Source organism: Dama dama, chromosome 6, assembly GCF_033118175.1.
Source record: "Dama dama isolate Ldn47 chromosome 6, ASM3311817v1, whole genome shotgun sequence".
Taxonomy (NCBI): Eukaryota; Metazoa; Chordata; class Mammalia; order Artiodactyla; family Cervidae; genus Dama; species Dama dama.
The window spans coordinates 32,635,467-32,658,620 of NC_083686.1; the positions used below are offsets into that span (position 1 = coordinate 32,635,467).

Below are 23,154 nucleotides of genomic sequence, written 5' to 3' on the forward strand. Positions count from 1 at the left end.
TGCAGAAGCGCTTTGTGCATTAAAGTTCAAAAATTATGCCCTTGTTAAATATGTTTGTAACTTCAAACCATATTTAACTTAGTACCACCTCTCTTTATGCGCATTGAATGTTCCAAATTTAAATATATCTGTATAATTTTAGAATTATGAAAACTTTTTGTGTATTAAATTTTGACAAATATTTAGTGATAGCAATGGACCAGGACACAGAAATCTCCTTTCACCCCTCTCTAGACTGAAGGGAATTATTTGAGTAAATATGGATTGCAGTTTACTAAGGATATCTTCTCTCTTGATTTGTAGATCCAGATCCCTTGGGAAGTCACAGATTAGGTGTTATCAATAAACTCCCTTCTATTGCATATAAACAATCTCCTCCTGAATCACATGGACTCCTCCAGATTCACATATAGGTGGGTTGTAAGCTACTGAGTTGCAATAATACCACCTATAAAAATTTTTTCAGGAAAATTTGTCTACTTGTTTTCTTTCTAGTTTTTGTACTAATGCTAATCCCCTATTGATGGCTTCCTTACCTTGAGTGACACACAATAGCATGATAATCCCATGAACTATCCCAAGTCAATAGATTCCTTGACAAATTCTGATGTCCCTACTATACTGTTATATGATATAGTTGTAACTAAGTATCTACCTAGCATAGTACTCTAAAATGAAATATTTGTTGTGAAATTTTTGCATGAGTTAGCACAGTAGGTTTATTATTTGATTGGCCTTAAAATATTCTGCTATATCTTGAGTCATACATGTGTAAAAATTAACATTTCTATGCCCCCCAAAGTAGTGCTGAAGTCCTGGCCAGTGTTCCTGGGCCCAAGAAGGCTGTAATGTGTCTTATGGAGAAAATGTATAAGTGAGATGAGCCTTGTCAGGCATAAACTATAGTGTTGTGTCCATGAGTTCAATGTTAATGAATCAAAAACCTTGTACATCCAGAAAAGGGAAGAGGAAATTTGCTGATCTGTACATCAGGCTGCTTCAGAGAGTGCTAAGCTGAAACCCACAGTATATGACGAAACCATAGAAAAGCTGCACAATGGTGAAATTTGTGGATTCATGAGATGAGGGCTGATTTGTTTTTAAACAAGTCAAAATAATTTTAATCGGCAAAATGTTACAACTTCAAAAGGTATTTACACTGACAACACAAACATCATCTAAAAGATCTTAACGAAATAGTTTAAATTCACTTTTCCTTATTCCATCTTCAGAATCCATTGTGAATTTTACGCTCAAAGCACATCTCAGTTCAGCTAAGCCAAACTTCAGATGGTCAGTTGCCACCTCTGGTTGATGGCTATAGTGCTGGTCAAACCCATGTCTCATCCATTTCACCAACTCGAGTCGAAGCTAAGTGATAGATTGTCTTTCATTCTAACTAGCATCTCAAATATCAGAAGTTCTAGGCCAAGGGTCAATTATTTGTATTTTTTATTACAGTATAATTGCTTTACAATATTGTGCTAGCTTCTGCTGTACAACAAAGCAAATTACCTTTCCATATACATGTATCCCTTTTGGACTTCACTCCCACCCTCTCCATCCCACCCACTAGGTCATCACAGAGCACTGAGCCAGGTTCCTGTGCTATATACCACAGGTTCTCACTAGCTGTCTATTTTACACATAGTAGTGTATTTATGTCAAATGCAATCACCCAATTCATCCCACCCTCCACTTCTCACCCTGTGGCCACACGTCTGCTCTCCACACCCATGCCTCTATTCCTGCCCTGGAACTAGGTTCAGTTCAGTCGCTCAGTCGTGTCTGACTCTTTGAGACCCCATGAACCGCAGCAGGCCAGGCCTGCCTGTCCATCACCAACTCCCAGAGTCCACCCAAACCCATGTCCATCGAGTCAGTGATGCCATCCAACCACCTCATCCTCTGTCTGGAACTAGGTTCATCTGTACCATTTTTCTAAACTATATGCACATGTATTAATATACAATTGTTATGCCCGATGTCCGAATCCCCGAGCGGGAATAGAGAAGGCCTCCAAGACAATGCAACTCGCAGAAAGGGAAGTTTATTACTGACTCGAGCCAGGACTCTCTGACGCAACCAATGCAGTGGTGTGGGTCAGAGAGCCCCGAGCTCAAGCTGTTACACAAATTTATAGGGTGAGAAGCGGATTGGTTACACGTTTGCAAAGCAATTTCATTGGTCAAAACTTTCGCGCGCACGGGACTTTCCTGGGGGTTTCCGCCCCGTTCCTAATTTCCTAATTGGCAAACAGCGGTCAGTATTAAGCGAAAGTTAATTGGTCCTAATTGGCAAACAGCGGTCAGTGTTAAGCGAAAGCTAAGTGGTTGTATCCAGGTGGCCTGATAATCTTACCAAGTAGGAAGGCCTACTCTCGCCTCACAACAATATCTATTTTTCTCTTTCTGACTTACTTCATTTTGTATGACAGCCATAAATGGAATGAAACTGGGTCATTTTTAGAGATGTAGTTCGATCTTAAGGGCTGATTTTTTAAAGTATAGTGGACAGCATTGTTGTGAGGCTGAAAATCAAAGAAACTCATGGTAACTAGTTTGCACGTTTCAAACTAGTTATAGTGTGATACTGTGATATAGTGTTATAGTGTGGAAAATGTTGAACTTGCAGGTGAGGCAGTTTCTGCATATCGGGGATTTGGGGAAGAATTTTTAAAGATGTACAGTTGATTTATAATATTATGTTAAAGAATTTTTTAAAATATCTGCTATATATTATACAGGAAAAGGCTTGTGTAAAGACCAGGTGTTCAACACTGATGACTTTTGGCTTATTTTTATAAGGATGTTGGCAAATGAACCGGTGTGATGCAAGTGATATTTTTGGCTTGCAGAAATCTAACAGTGTATTTTCACTAGAATCAGTGGTTCGGTATTCACTAATTCAGAGTTCATGGCAACTTTATAGAATATAACTACCACAAATAAGTAAAGTGAACTGTATATTTATGCTATATTTTTGTTTAAAAATGCATGTGTTACATTTTTCTAAGAAAACACACTCCTCTTGATTTCTTTTTATTTTTTTACTCCTCTTGATTTCTAACTCATCTATCTCCACCACTAATTTTCCTAAAGCAGTCTATTTCAGAACCAAAACAATCTGTTAGAAAATATTTCCAGATCCTTCAGAAAGGCACTTAGGAAGTAGATTTCACATCCTATGGTATAATATTTCATCCAGGTCTAGAAGTAGGGAGGAAGCCAGTATTTCTGAGCATATAGTGACAACAAAAGGGAACCCAGATAAGCAACTGGTCTAAGCTGCTCAAAACCCAGGAGCTAGGACAGAAGAAACGAAGGGGTCCATAAGGTAAGTCCAGCCCTCTTATCTGTCCTTATATAATACCAGATAGAACCCTTCAGGGCCTGGGTGGTGCTATGTTGTTGGTGGTGGTTAGTCTCTAAGTCATGTCTGACTGTCTTGTGACCCCATGGACCACAGCCCACAAGGATCCTCTGTCCATGGGATTTCCCAGGCTAGAATACTGGAGTGGGTTGCCAGTTCCTTCTCCAGGGCATCTTCCCAATCCAAGGATTGAACCAATGTCTCTGCAATGGCAGGTGGATTCTTTACCACTAAGCCACCAAGGAAACCCAGATGATGCCACACTCATGTTTCATTCACCTGCCAAGAGAGTATATATAGCAGGTATTTAGTAATTATTTATTTAATAAATGAATGTAAAACAACAAACAGATAAATGAAACTACAAGAATGGGTCATCTAAATTAAAATAGCCACCCTTACTTTTAACATTATTGTTTCTTTGGCTGCTACAGAAAGCAAACCTTTTGATAATAAGACAAATCAACCTGGTGATTTAATAAATTCCAGTCTAAGTCCTACCAGTAGTAGGACACAAGATCATCAAGCACTCAATGGGCAAGATACAGCAACACCTCAGAGAAGTTTCTAAGTGGCCGTAATGTGAAATGATCCAATTACAATATAAAGGGATGTATATTATATATGAACATGCGTAGAAGTGATTAAAGCATTTATGCAGTATTCCCTCTAATACCTAGCTACCCTGCAAGTACAATAATTAGACAATTATAAAATTAAAGCAATGACAGAAAAATTATTCATGAAGTTAATGATTTTATCTAAACATTAAGATTGATTGATAAATTTGAACGCATCTCAGTATTAGATCAAATTGATTCTAACTGTTTAGGTACTAGTTTGATGTTTCATAGAGGACAGTTCTGAATAAATATATTTATCTAGTGTTTGGATGCTCAGCATTGTGTGATTGAAAAGAAAACAAATTTTTTGAGAAATTACAAATTTATGATTCTTTAAATTACAAATCTTAGCTGGATCAAGTTTTTTTTAGTATTTTCTTCTTTTTCATTTTGCATCTATTAAACAGAACACTTAACATTTTTTTTTTTTTTAGAAAACATCTTCACTAGAGTTACTTGAATAATATCCTAAGTGAATTTTAAACACAAAATTAAGTGTCAAACGTCCTTCTTCACTTAGGAAACATGTTGTGAAAACCAGGCCATCTGCTGAAATACTACAGTTACATTTGGCCCTCAGAAAGTGTTTGTCTGCTTGCTTTAGCACCCTGCTGGATTACAAGCCCACAAAACAAGTTCACCTTGATCTTTCCCTTTAAATACAAAGCATCTCAGGGACAAAATTTGACATAAATATAAACCTGTGACGTTACCAGCCAGAGAAGGCTGAAATAAAATAGGACTCCAAGTGCAATTACAATAAAACATCAGAAGTGCCAGAACACGAGTTTTGAAGCTGTCTCAGCCATAAAGGATGGCAAACTCTCCTGAACAGAACGAAAACCACTGTTCAGCCATCAACAGCAGCATCCCATTAACGCTGGGCAGCCTCCCCACCCTGACGCTATCTGGGAAGATCCGAGTGACAGTTACTTTCTTCCTTTTTCTACTCTCCACAATTTTCAACACTTCTTTCTTGTTGAAACTTCAGAATTGGACTCAAAGGAAAGAGAACAGGAAAAAACTCTCGAGAATGAAGGTGCTTTTAAAACATTTGACTTTAGCCAACCTGCTGGAGACTCTGATTGTCATGCCACTGGATGGAATGTGGAACATTACTGTTCAATGGTATGCTGGAGAGCTCCTTTGCAAAGTCCTCAGCTATCTGAAGCTTTTCTCCATGTATGCCCCCGCCTTCATGATGGTGGTGATCAGTCTGGACCGCTCCCTGGCCATCACCAGGCCTCTAGCAGTGAAAAGCAACAGCAAGCTTGGACAGTTCATGATTGGCTTGGCCTGGCTCCTCAGTAGCATCTTTGCTGGACCACAGGTAAACCAATATTGCAAACTTTTTATGGAGATACAGATTTCCTATCTAAATCTGAATGAAAGTGTTGTCAAAGGTAGTATTGTATTATCTCTAGGAATTTGGGCTCTGGAAGTCAGAGTGTGGAATTTAATCATGACTCTGCTCTGTTACCTTTGGCAAATGTCTTAACCTTTCTGGGTTTCAGGTCTTGCATTTATAAAATGGAGGTAATGTCTACTCGATGTACCTTTGTAATGATTAAATGGATAATTTGTTAAGTTTTCTATCATACTCTCTGGTACACAGTAAATGCTCCCTCAAAATGAAGTTATTCTCAAATTTGAACTCATCCTCATTTGATTCTTCCATCTACATTTTCTTTTACTCTGGTTGACATGGTAAATTGGGAGAATCTTTAGGAACAATAAAATTTGCATAGGTAAAAAGTATGCATAACTTGTTTTATTTGGAACTTCACCATAGAAAGAACTAGACTTAATTAGTATGTTCTGCAGTTTGCAGCTGGGTGGGATTGAATAAAGAGGAAATGTGGGGCATCTTAGACTTTTGGATATTTGAACATTTCCCTGAGGTTGACTTGAGCTTTTTCTGGAGGTAGATGAGACTGTAACAGGCTGTTAGCAAAACTCTACGACTGTTGGTGCAGGCAAGGCCCTCTCCTTCAGAAAGCAGGTAGACCTCCAGACTGTCTTCATCAGAGGCACCCCGGTTGATGGATCTTCAGAATCTGCCTCTTCAACAGTCAAATCTCTGAAGAAGATGACACGTTCTTGAAAACGGCAAAGATGAACAAGTTGTCTCTATGTGTGTGAATGTGCCCTGTGATGAATCCAGGGAACAGGGATGTGTCAAGAAGTCAGAGTTTACCATGATCCTCCAAAAACTTGTCACTAAAAATAGAAATTTATCTAGAGATTCTAAACTAGCCAGCTGGTGTAAAAACAAACAAACAAACAAAAAAATAAATAAACAAGAGCTGCCACACAAGATGCACTAAATAGTTCAAGACACTATTAAGTTAGATAACTATGTTTCCCCAATTCCTCACTTAACATTTTTTGTATATCAGTGTGTGTTTTATGGCAGAAAAAACCAAAATGTTTTGATTTCCCTGAGAAAAGTATATTAAAATTATTCTCACAGTGACTGCATATGCAAGAATTAATTTAGCAAATATGTCACTTAAATGAGGTTACTTAGCAAAGATTTATGCTCTGAAATTTTCCACTTTATTTCTTTGAACTATGAGTGATGTGTATTTGTGTATTGTTCAATTTTCTTAGAGAAGATAAACACAGGGGCTCCTAACACTGAACCAGGTACTGATGAGACAGACAGAAAATGTCATTCAGTTATAGAAATAAAACCTACACAAAATGAATACAACTATGTACAAAAAAAGTTTTCAAGCCTATTACCAGTGTAAGAAGAGAGAGAGATGGATTATTAGAGTTAAAATGGTGAAGGAAGGGCAAAAGGGTAAAAGTAGGATAAACTGAGTTTTTAAAGATGAATGTATTTGAATGGAAAAAATAAGCCAAGGATCACATGTATTTTTCAGCAAAAGTTGTAAAGTGATTAATTTTCAAAGGAGAACTGTTTGGCTGAAGTGACAGATTGACAATAGCAGGAAATTAGATTTCATGGTTGTTGCCTTTCCTTTGAGCTCAGGGCGCACTGTTTCTTTGTCAGAAAACACTGTAATTATGTACTTGTTTGTCTTTGCCATTATGATATGTGCTGCTACAATAGTGAAAACTGTTGTGTTCAATTTAATTCATATTCACAATACCTAATGAGACACCCAACAAAAATATAAATTTAAAATGTTTGGATACTCTGGTTCCTCTTCAGATCAAATAAACCTTTCACCTTTTACTAAAATGAAAACAGAGATTGGATAGATGAATCAATGAATGGAGGTGGAATGGATGTATATAACAGAAGATAGCTGGGGGAAATTCTGAGAACAATGTGGAAGCCATATAACTTTCATGAGCCTTATGCAAGTATTAAAGTGAATTTTTTGTTTTTGTTTATTTTCAGTTTTCTGAGAAACAGTCTGTATACATCACCATGTAGGGGTTTTTTTTTTCATTTTTTTTCTTTTTTTTTTCATGTATTTTTATTAGTTGGAGGCTAATTACTTTACAATATTGTAGTGGTTTTTGTCATACATTGACATGAATCAGCCATGGATTTACATGTATTCCCCATCCCAGTCCCCCAATGTGTACAGCATGATAGCTTGATTTACACATAATGTGAAATGATTAACACAATAGTTTCAGCTAACTCCTTACATCATCTCATATTGGCACAATGAAAAGAAAAGAAAAAAGTTTTCTTTCCTTGTGATGAGCACTCTTAGGATTTACTCTAACAACTTTTCTAAACATCATACATCAGTGTTAACTGTGGCCAAAATGTTGTACATTATTAAAATGATGTGCATAAGAAAATTTACATATGAGTCACAGAATATGGTAGAATTGACGCTATTTCATTTTGTTAAACAAATGACTCATCCTTGCTTTCAGCAGCACTTTAAATTGATAAAGCACTTTGCTGAAGTTTCCTGAAAGACCTCACATTCATAATCTTACTTGGTATTTACATTGACTCTGTGAGGTACATAAAAGCTACACTATTATCCCCATTTCACATAAAAAAGACCATTCAAAGAGAGCCTTTGGAATCAATGTCCTTCAAACCTTCTTGACAGAAATGGAAAGAAAGAAAGACACACTACATAAAGACTTAATTGATGTCTCATAGACCTATAATTGAGAAAAGTTTTCATAAAATAAATACTCTATTCTGTTCCATTTCATTTTTTATTACTGATTACAACCAACTGATGGGTACAACCCGCAGTTTGAAAAGTATTCACTTAAAAGGATTAATTGTTTGCCCAATGCCACTTGACCTGTTGAACTTCTGTCTTTTTGTTAAGTCCAGTTTATCTTTTTATTATAGCTCTCTGCTCTTTGTCTCTGAATAAAAGAGGCTTCAACCCTGTGACTAATGTTATGTGTGCGTGATGGGGAAGACAAGAGACAGGAAAGGCTTTTGATTTGAAGGCTGTGTGACAAAGTGGGTACAGCTCACGCTTCACCGCGCTCCACAAAGCCCATTGACAAAAGCACATCCTGTCGTAGCTAATTTAAAAGGAGTTTGAAAGGATGACTTTTAATTTTCATCCTTTGGTTGCTGTTGTTCAGTTGCTCAGTTGTGTTCAACTCCTTGCAACCCCATGAACTGCAGCACACCAGACTTCCCTGTCCTTCACCAACTCCCGGAGCTTGCTCAAACTCATGTCCATTGAGTCAGTGATGCCATCCAACCATCTCATCCTCTGTCATCCCCTTCTCCTCTTGCCTTCGATCTTTCCCAGCATCAAGGTCTTTTCTAATGAGTCAGCTCTTCCCATCTGGTGGCCAAAGTATTGGAGTTTCAGCTTCAGCATTGGTCCTTCTAATGAATATTCAGGATTGATGTCCTTTAAGATTGGATTCATCCTTTGGTATATACATGGATATATATATATATATATATATATATATATATATATATAATCATCACTTGATTAACTCATGTAGGTTGGAGAAAGGAAAAAAAAAAAAACTAACAAGCTAGTTGTCATGTTCCCAGGAACCTGAGAATTTATGACATTTTGCTAGAGTTCAGAATGACCAACTTTCAAACTGACCACCTTGCTTTTCCACCTTGCTGATCACCTCAAAGTTCTGTGATGATTTGGGGATATATTTTCAGAACTTTCAGTGTACTGTGACCAAAATTTTATACTTTTGCTTGTAATTGAATTTTATTTAAAATGAAATTCTGTATGGAGCTTCAATAAATGAAACAGATACAAGTGGAGTTGCTCTGGTCAAATGGGGATAAGGGAGCCCCAGTCCTCTGTTTGACCATTCACCAGCTCCAGTCCTAGTCTCTGAAGACCTCAGATATCCCTGCAAGTCTGAAAGGCAGTGGGATTTAAACAAAGCTGGTTTTAAATCTCAGTGCTTGTTTATAATAGCCAGGACATGGAAGCAACCTAGATGCCCATCAGCAGACAAATGGATAAGGAAGCTGTAGTACATATACACCATGGAATATTACTTAGCTGTTAAAAAGAATTCATTTGAATCAGTTCTAATGAGATGGACGAAACTGGAGCCCATTATACAGAGTGAAGTAAACCAGAAAGATAAAGACCAATACAGTATACTAACGCATATATATGGAATTTAAAAAGATGGTAACGATAACCCTATATGCAAAACAGAAAAAGAGACACAGATGTACAGAACAGACTTTTGGACTCTGTGGGAGAAGGCAAGGGTAGGATGTTTCAAGAGAACAGCATCGAAACATGTATATTATCTAGGGTGAAACAGATCATCAGCCCAGGTTGGATGCATGAGACAAGTGCTCAGGCCTGGTGAACTGGGAAGACCCAGAGGGATCGGGTGGAGAGGGAGGTGGGAGAGGGGGATCGGGATGGGGAACACATGTAAATCCATGGCTGATTCATGTCAATGTATGACAAAAGCCACTACAATATTGTAAAGTAATTAGCCTCCAACTAATAAAAATAAATGGAAAAAAAATAAATAAATCTCAGTGTTGTCTCTTACCAGCTATCTGAGTAAATTACTCAACCAAGTTTAAAAGAGTAATTGTAAAAAGTGCTATAAAGAGTAAGATATACACAATCATATATAAGACTTCAAGGATAAAGTTAAAAACGCATTACTATTCATTCCTTCCCCTTTTCCTACCTTAATTACTTCCTTCATAATAGGATTTTTGAAGTCAGGAGAAAAAAGTATTAGGGAAATATGAATATGAAAATAAAATAATTATTTAAGAAACAGCAAACAAAATTGCTTATGTAAAGATTGCTTCATATTTCTCAAAATTATGACATTTATTCTGACTGATAAGTAAATTTGGCCGATGTCCTCCCTAGTCACTAAGCTGTATTATTCACTCTAAAAGCTTTATATGCCAGAGCATAATGATTCAAGTCTTGGAGGTATTGTTTCTAAAAGTAGGATAAGAAAGGAAGAAAAGTAGGAAGGGAGAGGAAGGCAAGGCAAGACAGCCAACAGGACTTGAAAGGATATCTGACTTAAGACTTTCTGTGGTTAGGCTAGTAGGTGCACGTTAAGGAGAAAACATTTCCTGAATTTGGTGTGTCCATATCCAATTAAAATACGAAAGGTTTCTGATGACAGTCATCTAAGACCACAAGAATTCCAGAGCAGCAGATTATTTGCAGAGAGAGTTCACATCACTAGTTTCTCTGTGCTACTAGGGACAATTATATGTTGACAGCTTTTTAATTCTGTAGGTAACCCAGGCCTGCAGAGAAAATGCAGTCACCCTCGACATCCCCAGGGGATTGTTTCCTAGACATCCTCCTTCCCCACCATGGAGGCCTCAGATAAGAAATTTCCCAGATGCTAAAGTCCCTTCTAAAAAATACGGTATAGTATTTGTCTATAACCCATGTACACCCTCCTATATACTTTAAATCATCTCTATACACAATACAATGTAAATGCTCTGCAAATAATTGTAAATACAATGTAATATTATATAGACAGTTGCTGGAGCTTTCCAAGTTCAAGTCTTGCTCTTTGGAACTTTCTAAGAAAAATTTCCTGAGTATTTTTCCATCTGCAGTTGGTTGACTCTGCAGATGTGGAACCCACAGATTTGGAGGGTCTGTTGTATATGAGTATTCCTTTATGCTTTGGTGTGAAGATGTGTGGTCTGAATAAATGTGGAGGCTTGCCTGTTACACACAGAATTTACAATGCTGGCAGGCTCTTCCGAACTTGACAGGCAGCTTGTGTACGCTCTGTCCATGCTGTCGCTTCAGTCGCGTCTGACTCTTTGCGACCCCATGGACTGTAGCTCACCAGGTTCCCCTGTCCATGGAATTCTCCAAGCCAGAATACTGGAGTGGGTTGCCATGCCCTCCTCCAGGGAATCTTCCCGACCCAGGGATCGAACTGGCATTTCTTATGTCTCCTGCATTGGCAGGAGGGTTCTTTACCACTAGCGCCACCTGGGAAGCCCCACAAGCAGCTTAAATTCAATAAATACTCATTACATGTGTACAATATGCCAAAAATGTTACTGGAACATAGTAATAGCATACTAGTAGCAGAAATAACAATAATGGTGATGATGATTTTGATAAATAATATTCAGTACATAAATATCTGCCAGGAATTGTGTTAAACACTTCTGTGTTGCTTTTTGTTTTTTTGTTTGTTTGTCTCTGGTCATGCTGTGCACCTTGAAGGATCTCAGTTCCCCTAGCAGGATTGAATTCGGGCCTCAGCAGTGAAAGCCTAGAATCCTAACCACCAGGATTTCCAACCCACTTGGAAAATTACATGAATAGAAGAGCCTGGTAGGCTATAGTCCATGTGGTCACAAAGAGTTGGGCACGACTGAGCTAGTGAGCATGCATGCATATCATTATATCACAATGTGCAATACTGTCTCTGTTTTCCTGTAAGAGGCTACAGAAGGAAAAGGCAGGAAAATCTTCAGGTGAGAATAAATAGTCAAGTGAAAAATATGGCATAAATTTATAAATATGCAAACATATGCAATATATATTTATAAATTCTGTGCCTCAAAAAAATTTTCATAATGGCTATGATTTATATAGTGCTAACTGTGGGCCAGGCATTACTCTAGGTGCTTTGCAAGTATTCACTTGTTAATTGTCATGACAGTCCCTAGAGTTAAATACTATGTATATCTCCCTAGCCCACCAGGTTCCTCTGTCCATGGAATTCTCCAGGCAAGAATACTGGAGTGGGAAGCCATTCTCTTCTCTAGGGCATCTTCCCAACCCAGGAATTGAGCCCGGGTTTCCTACTTTGCATACGGATTCTTTACTGTCTTAGCCACCAGGAAATCCCAAGACGAACCTAAAGCACAACATCTAAAGATAATCACCTTTGGAAGGATTAAGTCATGGTGTCACTAGCACAGGGTGAGGCAAAGGTTAAAAATTATATGCTAAGAGGAACAGCATCTGCAAGGGACTGCAAAGGTGGAGAACAGGCTGCTATTGTTTAGGGCAAAATAAAGGAAACACTGATGAGAACCGGGGCCAGGCATGAGAGAGGAGAAACAAAGAAATTTTTAAAATAACATCCAAGTATGAAAGAATCACCGGACGTAAAGTGTATCCCTATATTAATCATTCAAATGAACATGGTCTTGGAGTTGAAAATAAACTGAATGAAGCCTAAAACAAATTAGTTTGTGGGTGAGTAAAATTCTGAATTTTCACAACACTATAACTCTCCTTCAGAACTTGTCACAGTGTATTGAGAATTACAGTTGTCACATACATGGGGTATCTCCCCTAAGAAATATTTAATTCTTTGATAGCATGATATATTTAGTTCACCTTTCATGACAGAGTGTACCTAGTATAGTTTTATGACCAAGGAGTTGCTTTAAAAACAAGCATTCATTACATAAAGATGAAAACCAAATTCAAATCATAGTACTATAATGTCCGTTTTATTGAAAGATTCATCATTATAACTTAAAAATATGAATTATTAAAGTGAAAATGTGACCCAATGCAGAGCAGAAAATCAAATTCAGATTATCTGGTTCCAAGGCTGACTAGGGAGGTGGAAAGAAAAAAGGATTTTTAAGAATTAGAAGACTCTCAGGGTCTATGTGAGAAAACCCTTCCAAAGATTTCAATTCACACCTGTTGGGTCAAATTCAAAACTCAACTTTATATAAGGTCAGTTTGCAAAGAAGTATGGAAAACTGAAAGGGTCACTTTGTAACATGGAAAAAACTGACCTGGATCATAAAATAGAATTAGCTGAACTTGCTTTTCTTGACTTTAAGATCGATAATATGATCCTTCGGAGAAGGCAATGGCATCCCACTCCAGTGCTCTTGCCTGGAAAATCCCATGGACGGAGGAGCTTGGTAGGCTGCAGTCCATGGGGTCACGAAGAGTTGGACACGACTGAGCGACTTCACTTTCACTTTTCACTTTCATGCATTGGAGAAGGAAATGGCAACCCACTCCAGTGTTCTTGCCTGGAGAATCCCAGGGACGGGGGAGCCTGGTGGGCTGCGGTCTATGGGGTCGCATAGAGTCGGACACGACGGAAGCGACTTAGCAGCAGCCGCAGCAGCATGATCATTGGGCGCCCTCTAGTGGATTAACTTAAAATTCTTGTTTGCCCTTGAAGCTGAAAAGATCAGAAACTGAAAATCAGCATTTTAATTACAAATAAAAGAAATAGGCTTGTATTTTATATTATACGTACTTAGATCTTATTATATCTGTATTTATTTTTTTATTATATTTTATATTTATTAAAATTTTTCTACTCTACAAGCAAAGAGGAAAAACTATTTTTTTAAGGTATACTCTTCCCACTCTGCCACCCCCAAAAGGAAAGAAATTCTGAGTTTATTAAATTAACTAAATGTAATTTAAGTTTACTTATTCAATCAACAACTAAATAAAATGAATTCTGTCCCTCACTTGCTTAAAACTTCAAAAAAAAAATCTTGCAAACATTTTTGCTTGAATTAACTTGTTATCATTTTTAAAGCTCTTGGGCACTCTTATCTCTTCATTTCAATGATGTTTCAAGGTAAAATGAAGTTTTTCAGTAGAAAATTTTTGAAATTATGAGGTAAGAAGTGTGCTTGACAAACTGGGAAAGAATGAATAAATGTCAACTACAACTTGTTTGTGAAAACCACTTGCATTGTTTCCTTAATTGTTGATTCAACTAGTTCTTTTTTTAATATAATTTCACACTTAGGGAAAGGTTGCAAGACTCATACAAAGATTTCTAGGGTACTTTCCCCTCAGATTCCCCAAATATTAACACTTTGCTATATTTGCTTATTTGTTTATTCTCTCTCTTGTATGCATGTTTTTACGGATTGTTTAAAAATTCAGACATGACGTCTCTCTCAATACCTCAGTGTATTTTTTCTAGCACATAAGCGCAACATAAAGTATCAAAATTGGGAAATTAACATTAATACAGTACTTCTGAGTGCCAAAGAATTGATGCTTTTGAATTGTGGTGTTGGAGAAGACTCTTGAGAGTCCCTTGGACTGCAAGATCAAACCAGTCAATCCTAAAGGAAATCGGTTCTGAATATTCATTGGAAGGAATGATGCTGAAGTTGAAGCTCCAATACTTTGGCCACCTGATGCGAAGAACTCCTTGGAAAAGATCCTGATGAGGGAAAAGATTGAAGGCAGGAGGAGAAGGGGACGACAGAGGATAAGATGGTTGGATGGCATCACTGACTCGATGGACATGAGTTTGAGCAAGCTCCAGGAGTTGGTGATGGACAGGGAAGCCTGGCGTGCTGCGATTCACGGGGTCGCAAAGAGTCAGACACGAGTGACTGAACTGAGCTGAACAGTACTACTGTTTAATCTATATGCCCTATTCATACCTCAGCTGTCTCAATAATATCCCCTTTAATGAAAGAAAATTCAAGATTATGCGAGAAGTTCAGTCGCCTTGTCTCTTTGCTTGCATGTTCAGTCGTGTCCAACTCTTTCTGACCCCATGGACTATAGCCTGTCAGGCTCTTCTATCCATGGAATTTTCCAGGCAAGAATACTGGAGTGGGTAGCTATTTCCTACTCCAGGGGGTCTTCCCAACCCAGGGATCAAACCTGTGTCTTCTGCATTGACAGGCAGATCCTTTACCACTGAGCCACCTGGGAAGCCCTGTTGTCTCTTTAGTCTCCTTTAAAATAGAACAGTTTCTTGGTCTTTCTTTGTATTTCATGACACTGACATTTTTGAAGAGTGCACACCAGTTATTTTGTTGAATGCCTCTCAATTTGAGTTTGTCTGATATTTTCTTGGGGGTAGATTCAGGTTGTGCACTTGTCAACTGAAAAAAAAAAAAAAATCTATGACCTAAAAGTTGAGAAATATGTTTTATTCAGTAGACTTTTGAGAACTTAAGCCTGGAAGACAGTCTCTCAGATTGCTCCCAATTCATAAGAGGCAACGGAGGAGCCAGGATTTTTTAATAGGAGGCTTCTTTGCAGCAAAAACCTGTAGTCAGAACATCAGAAGATTATCACTAATTAAAGAAAAACCATACATCTAAGGTTAATGAATGTAGTGCTTTTCTAAGGACAGGAAGATACAAGAGTTTGGGCTTATTTAAATCATTCCTTTGATACATCACCTTAACTATCTAGGGCCACGTTTCTACTTTTCTCTATCCCAAATCCACTCCTTAGGGAGCACTCCTGAGGGTAAGTGCAGTGGCTAATAGCTTGATGAACGCAACATCCTATGTTTACTGATACTGTAGGTGGCATTCTTTGTCTACATCATTGTCGTTCATTCGCTCAGTCGTGTCTGACTCTTTGAGACCCTATGGAATGCAGCGCACCAGGCTTCTCTGTCCTTCAAAATCTCCCAGAGCTTGCTCAGACTCATGTCCATTGAGTCAGTGATGCCATCCAACCATCTCGTCCTCTGTCATCCCCTTCTCCTCCTGCCTTCAATCTTTCCCAGCATCAGGATCTTTTCTAATGAGTCAGTTCTTCCCATCAAGTGACCCAAGTATTGGAGCTTCAGCTTCAGCATCAGTCCTTCCAACGAATACTCAGGATTCATACCCTTTAGGATTGACTGATTTGATTTTTAACAAAAACATCAAAGAGGTGACTCTGAATTCTTCTCAATGCTTTCTAGAAGGAAGCAGATGCTGTCAATCTGTCTCATTATTGGCAATGTTAGCTTAATTATTTGGTTATTTCTCTACTGTAAAGTTATTATTTTACTGTTTATAATGCAATGCATTCCACAGGTAGATACTTTGAGATGACATAAATAAACTACTTTCCTCAAACTTACACCCATATTTTTACCATTCATTGGTGATTCTTGCCTGAATCAATTACTATTACAGTGATTACAAAATTGTAATCACTACTTCCATTGTTTCTTTTACATTTATTAGCTGACTTTCTATAGTAAAGAGATTTTTCCTTTCCCCGTGTATTTGTTATTGTTGTTTTGTCATTTACATCAGCATGGAGTCATGGTTTCTTTCTTTATTTGAACTCTTATTCTTTTCTATCACGGTTTGTTTGTTTGTTTTCATGCTTAAACTTTGGCCAATGGGAGCTCTTTTAAGCTGGCACCTGAAATTTTTTCACATGCTCCATCATTCTCTGGGCATTTCCAGACTTTTTGGCACAGCATCTGTTCCAACGACTTATTGTGCTTTGATTGCCCCAGCCTTGGGATTACGCACTTTGCCAATGAGCTCTGATTCCTTTTGGTAGAGAATGATACTAAAAATAAATCTGGGTGTTGGAGAGCAGGGTATGCTCACTGCTACTTAGATGACATTGTAGATGTCTTAGATGTAAGTCTTAGATGACTTAGCCTCTCTCTACACAGAGCCAGAATAAATGTATGAACATACACACACAAACCTTCAGATAGAAATTTCCCTTTCTCTTTTTTTTACTACTGTACAGTACTCCATTGTGTGGCCCACAATAGTTTATTCAGCTGCTGTTCTATGAATTGGTATTTAGATTATTTTCAATGTTTTTCACTTATAAACAATGCCTCAGTGAGTAATCTTGTGCATATGTATTTTCATATAATGGAAGTAGGGGTGTATCTTCATGGTAAACCCCTGAATGTCAGATTGCTGAGTCAAAGGTAAATACAAATGTATACTAATTATTGCCAAATTCCTCTCCTTAATGATTGTACCAATTTGCATGCCCATTAACAATGTATGAGAGTCTCTGTTTCCCTATAGCCTTGCCATGAAAGTGTGTTACTGTTTTTTTTAATTTTGCTGAACGTGATAGTGGGAAATGGCATATCAGTGTAGCTTTAATTGATTGACACTGCTCTTATCATAAGTGAGGTTGAAAATATGTTTTTATATGCTCAAGGGTCACTGTTACACCCTTTTTTAATGAACTGTCTGTACATGTTTCTGACCATTTTAATGAGATCTTATGTTTCAAAAATAAAATTTAAATATTTATTCTGAGGGCATATTCTAAATGCCAGACAGTTTTTTGTGCTGCAGATTTAACAATAAAATCACTTGCAAAAATTTTACTCATCATAATAGCATCTGAAATTGAAATACAGAGGAGGTTTAAATCTTTGGTTAGAGATTGTTCTGCAAGGCTGAAATAATTTCGGAAGAAATTCAAAATCCTACAGATCCATTCACATTACTCAAACATATTTTAAGTAAAGATCCACTTACAACTTTTTGTAGAGAAGCCAAAAGCCAAACGTCAAGAAGCTTAGCAGTTGCTTTGGGCAACAACATGTTAGCAGATTAGTACAATACAGAAGAGAAAACTTCTGAGAAAACTTGCAAATATTGTTTGAAAATAAGCAACTTCCCTTTTTAATTTTTTAAATTTTCTCCTACAGTTATACATCTTTGGGATGATCCATTTAGCAGATGACTCTGGACAGACTGAAGGTTTCTCTCAATGTGTAACACACTGCAGTTTTCCACAGTGGTGGCATCAAGCCTTTTATAACTTTTTCACCTTCAGCTGCCTCTTCATCATCCCTCTTCTCATCATGGTGATCTGCAATGCAAAAATCATCTTCACCCTGACAAGTGTCCTTCATCAGGATCCCCACAGTATGTATTCCTCAGATTAATTGTGGGTGGATAGTTGTTAACAGCAATACTCCAACCGGAGAATTGGAGTGGCACTTGCTCTGCCAGATACTTTTACCTGTAATAGTATTATATTGTATTGTAATAGCATTGTGATGCTATTATGAGCAACTTACATACATTAATTAGCTCTTTCAATATTCAGAATCACCCCATGAGGCAATACTTTTATTATGCCCAATTTAGAGATGAGGTAATTTAATATCTCCCCATATTATAAATTTACAGCATGGAATTAAAGCTAAAAGGACAATTACTTCATTTACCCAGCAGAAGCATGGGCAAATTGTTCCTGCTGGTTCATCATAACACTCTATCAAACACCCGATGCCTAAAATATAGCAAAGTACAACTCATAATATAGTTGCCAATAGACTTGTTAAAGTTAAGCTGTTCTGTATCACATTCAAATCTCCTGTATCCACACGGTGTATCCACACACTATGCAGATTTTGGTGTGTGTGTTGAGTGTGCTAAATATTATGGAACATGCAATTGACTATTTGATCTTTCACTCCACGCACATGGTTGTACCATTTTTGCTCCAAGAATCTGTTGCATTCTCAAAAACAAATGTATGAATTTTTAAAATTTTATATTGGAGTATAGTCGATTAGCAATATGGTATTGAGTCCTGATGTACAGCAAAATGATTCAGTTATACATAGACATGTATCTTTTTTTTCAAATTCTTTTCCCATTTAGGTTATTTTAGAACAGAGTAGAGTTCCCTGTGCTATATAATAATCCCTTGTTGTATTCCTCGTTGTAATACAACTATTCCTTGTTGTAATACAACAATTCCTTGTTGTATTCATCCCTTGAATGAATACCTTTTTCCATCCCCTCACATTCAGTCTGTGGTGGTGGTTGCCAAGTCTTATCTGACTCTTTTGTCATCTGTATGTATCCCTAGATCTGAAGGGTGTCTCTTGTAGACAGCATATATATGGGTCTTGTTTTGGTATCCACTCAGCCAGTCTATGTCTTTTGGTTGGACTGTTTAATCTGTTTACACTTAAGATAATTATAGACATGAATGTTCCTATTGCCATTTTGTTCATTTTTGGGGGGTTTGTTTTTGTAAATTTTTTCCTTCCCTTCCTATTTTGTTGTCTTCTCTTGTGACTGATGACTTTCAGTTCAGTTCAGTCACTCAGTCATGTCCGACTCTTTGGGACCCCATGGACTGCAGCACATCAGGCTTCCCTGTTCATCACCAACTCCTGGAGCTTGCTCAAATTCATGTCCATCGTGTTGGTGATGCCATCTAACCATCTCATCTCATCCTCATCTCATCTCATCCAATGCTTCTCCTCCTGTCTTCACTCTTTCCCAGCATCAGGGTTTTTTTCAATGAGTCAGTTCTTCGCATCAGGTGGCCAAAATATTGGAGCTTCAGTTTCAGCATCAGTCCTTCCAATGGATATTTAGGACTGATTTAAGACTCACTTTAGTATTGTGTTTGGATTCCTTTTTCTTTTTTGTGTGTTATCTATTGTATATTTTTGGTTTGTGGTTACCATGAGGTTCTGATATAGCAGCCTATATATAAACAAGACTGTTTTAAGTTGCAGGTCTTTTAATTTCAAATGCCTTTCCAGTATCTTGCATTTATGCTCTCCTCACAGTTAATGATTTTGATATCATATTTGTCTACAGATGATTTCCTACCTTTATTGTATGTTTGCCTTCACCAGTAAGCATTTCCATTCATAATTTTCTTGTTTCTAGTTGTGACCTTTTCTTCTCCCCCTGGAGAACTTCTTTTAGCATCTGCTCCAAAGCTGGTCTTGTGGTGCTGAATTCACCTAGCTTTTGCTTGTCTGTGAAGCTTTTGATTTCTCCATCAAATCTGAATGAGAGCCTTGCTGAGCAGAGTACTTTTGGTTATGGGTTCCTTCTTTTCATCACTTTAAATACAGTAAATCCTCTGTATACAAACCAAGTTGTGAACTTTCAAAGATATGAGTGTTCCTTCACACATCCAATCACATAAGTTAGTTCATGAGTCTAGTGTGTGAAAATGGCAGCCTTCCAGAGGACTAATGAGTCCTTGAACTCACTGTACTAATTGGACTAATGAGTACCAATGAGTACTCCCCGGAACTACCACAGTCAGTGTCCCTGTCCTCACAGTGAGTCACAACCACCCCCTGCCTCCTCAAGAGACCCTCCAATACTAGCAGGCAAACCTAACTCAGTGTCTTATGAGATCCCCATTTTTAACCTGGGTCCTAGTATTCACAAGACTTTGTGTGTGCCCTCCAATAGAGGAGTTTCTGTTTCCTCCAGTCCTGTTTAACTCCTAAGATCAAACCCTGATGATCTTCAAGGACAGATTCTCTGGGGGCTCCTCCTATTGCCAGACCCCCAGGCTGGGGAGCTTGATGTGGGACTCAGAACATTCACTCCTGTGGGAGAATTTCTGTGGTCTAATTATTATTTTACAGTTTGTGGGTTACCCACCTGTGTGTATGGAATTCGATTTTATCACTATCGCACCCCTCCTGGAGAAAGCAATGGCACCTCACTCCAGTACTCTTGCCTGGAAAATCCCATGGACGGAGGAGCCTGGTGGGCTGCAGTCCGTCGGATCATGAAGAGTCCGACAAGACTGAGCGACTTCACTTTCACTTTTCACCTTCATGCATTGGATAAGGAAATGGTTACCCACTCCAATGGTACTCTTGCCTGGAGAATTCCAGGGACGGGGGAGCCTGGTGGGCTGCCGTCTATGGGGTCGCACAGAGTCAGATACGACTGAAGCAACTTAGCAGCAACAGCAGTACCCCTCCTACCATCTCATTGTTTCTCCTTCTTTATCTTTGGATGTAGGGTATCTTCTTTGGTAGATTCCAGTGCTTTTTTGTTGTTGTTGTTGATGGTTGTTCAGCAGTTAGTTTTGATTTTGCTGTTTCTATAAGAAGAGGTGAGCTAATATCCTTCAACTCCTCCATTGTGTATTATTCCTTAAATGTCCTTAATGCTGACTAGGATTCTGACACCAATCCAGTGCACGTGTTTCTTGCCTGCACCAAGCTTACATCACCTCCTATGATGGCAACAGGACTTCCTGCTTGGTCAGTCAGGAAAGGTGAAAAGTTATAAATTTATAAAATAAATGTTGCTCTGTTGGCATAACAACCAAAAGGGAGATAATTAAATTCAGTTCAACCTCAGTCTACTCTCTTAAATTTATATTTTAAGAATTTGAGTAACCTCATATTTCAAATCCTTATTAGTTTGATGGAAAATTAATTTTAAGAGCATTACTATCTTTAATATTTCTATTTATTATGTAGCAGAGTGGAAAACTTGAAATATAAACATGCTTTGCAAGCATGTGTCGTGTCGTCGCTCAGTCGTGACCCCATGGACTGTAGCCTACGAGGCTCCTCCGTCCATGGGATTTTCCAGGCAAGAGTACTGGAGTGGGTTGCCATTTCCTTCTCCAGGGGATCTTCCCGACCCAGGGATCGAACCCAGGTCTCCTGCATTGCAGGCAGACGCTTTAGCCTCTAAGCCACCAGGGAAGCCCATTGTCATTATTAAAAATACTAGCAATTTGCCTCCATTATATTCACCAGGTTGAATTACTACTCTCTCTTCCTTTTTCTCTATTTTGGCTTTGTAATAAAACTGATCATTAAAAACACCTTCTATTTTCTCTGTTTAAAAGAACTACAACTGAATCAGTCCAAGAACAATATACCACGAGCTCGGCTGAGGACCCTAAAGATGACGGTTGCATTTGCCACTTCGTTTACTGTCTGCTGGACGCCCTATTATGTACTTGGAATTTGGTATTGGTTTGATCCTGACATGGTAAACAGGGTGTCAGATCCAGTAAATCACTTCTTCTTTCTCTTTGCTTTTTTAAATCCATGCTTTGATCCACTTATATATGGATATTTCTCTCTATAATTGTTAGACTGCATAGAAAGTCAAAGAAAGGCAAAGTGATGAATTTCCCCTTTTAGGAATGAGAAACACAAAGCATATTATGACATATTTACACATAAATAAAGCAGAGTTTAATGTAATATTATGCTTCTTCCTTTAGAAATCACAGAAACTCAATTACAAGGAAAAGATTTTTTTCAGGAAAAATAATGAAATATTTTCACTTAATCACGCATTTCTGATTTAATCTCTTTGCTTTCTGAACTCCTATAACACATTATATGGATTTTTTAGTCACTTTATTCTTGTATAATAATATATAAATATTTAAAATAGCCACGGCCTAAGGCAAACAAATGCCAAAAATTAACACTGAGAAACACAGATCTTTTACTGCAAAGGGGCTTAGCAACAACTACAATCTTATGCTAAGATAATAAATACATAAAGCACAGATAGTATTTCCCCTGCTCATATGATCAGTTTTTCCTCCTGTGGGTTAAGAAAAATTGCAATGAATCTAATTTTTTCCTTGGCTTCAAAAGCATTCTGACATTTGGGGTATTCAGCAACCAATCCACTGTCCACTCCTTAAACTTGACAAGACTTATAGTTCTCCTTCATCCCATTCTTCACCTGGTACAGGTTGTGAAGTACCTCCATATAAAAGGGAGTTTCAGAGGGGTTCAGATTTGGACTGGGGGATAGAACATTCCTGTCAGCTATGTGGTCTATGGAGTTTGTGGTAATTAAGTGCAGTAATAACAACATTGTTTTAATATACAATCAAGAAAAGATCTATAGTGATTATGTTTTATAAATAATATATCCTCTCTTTTAAGATGATGGATTTTTTCTGTCTTCTGATCTGTCTAAATCCATAATCCACAAATCACTAAAAAAATAAAAAAGAGAGAGAGAGATCAAGCAAATGCACAAGCAAAATATTATTTGGTATGTAAAATGAACTCTGAAATACCTCAGTCTCATTATTACAAGTCAAAAGAGTAATAGAGGCAAGGCAGAAGAGTATTAGAAAAAGGAAAAGAAAACCTCTCTGTAAATGTGTAACTAACATCCACTGATATTCGCATTAAATGGTGTGGTTTCCAAAATATGTTGGCACAATACCTCTTTTAATTCAGGCCTGTTTCCACACATTCC

General features: G+C 37.8%; 1 protein-coding gene across 2 annotated transcripts; it reads left to right on the forward strand.

Annotated features, from left to right (window-relative positions):
- The first annotated feature begins 4,809 nt into the window (after positions 1-4,809).
- GNRHR (gonadotropin releasing hormone receptor) lies at positions 4,810-22,011 on the forward strand. Of its 2 annotated transcripts, none has more exons than XM_061145263.1 (3): positions 4,810-5,325; positions 17,826-18,045; positions 21,767-22,011. In XM_061145263.1, exons 1-3 carry the CDS (start codon positions 4,810-4,812, stop codon positions 22,009-22,011), a joined length of 981 nt encoding a protein of 326 aa, XP_061001246.1. The 2 variants fall into 2 exon arrangements, with proteins under 2 accessions (XP_061001246.1, XP_061001247.1); XM_061145264.1 differs by having other exon boundaries at positions 17,954-18,045; positions 21,767-21,902.
- Positions 22,012-23,154: the final 1,143 nt, after the last annotated feature.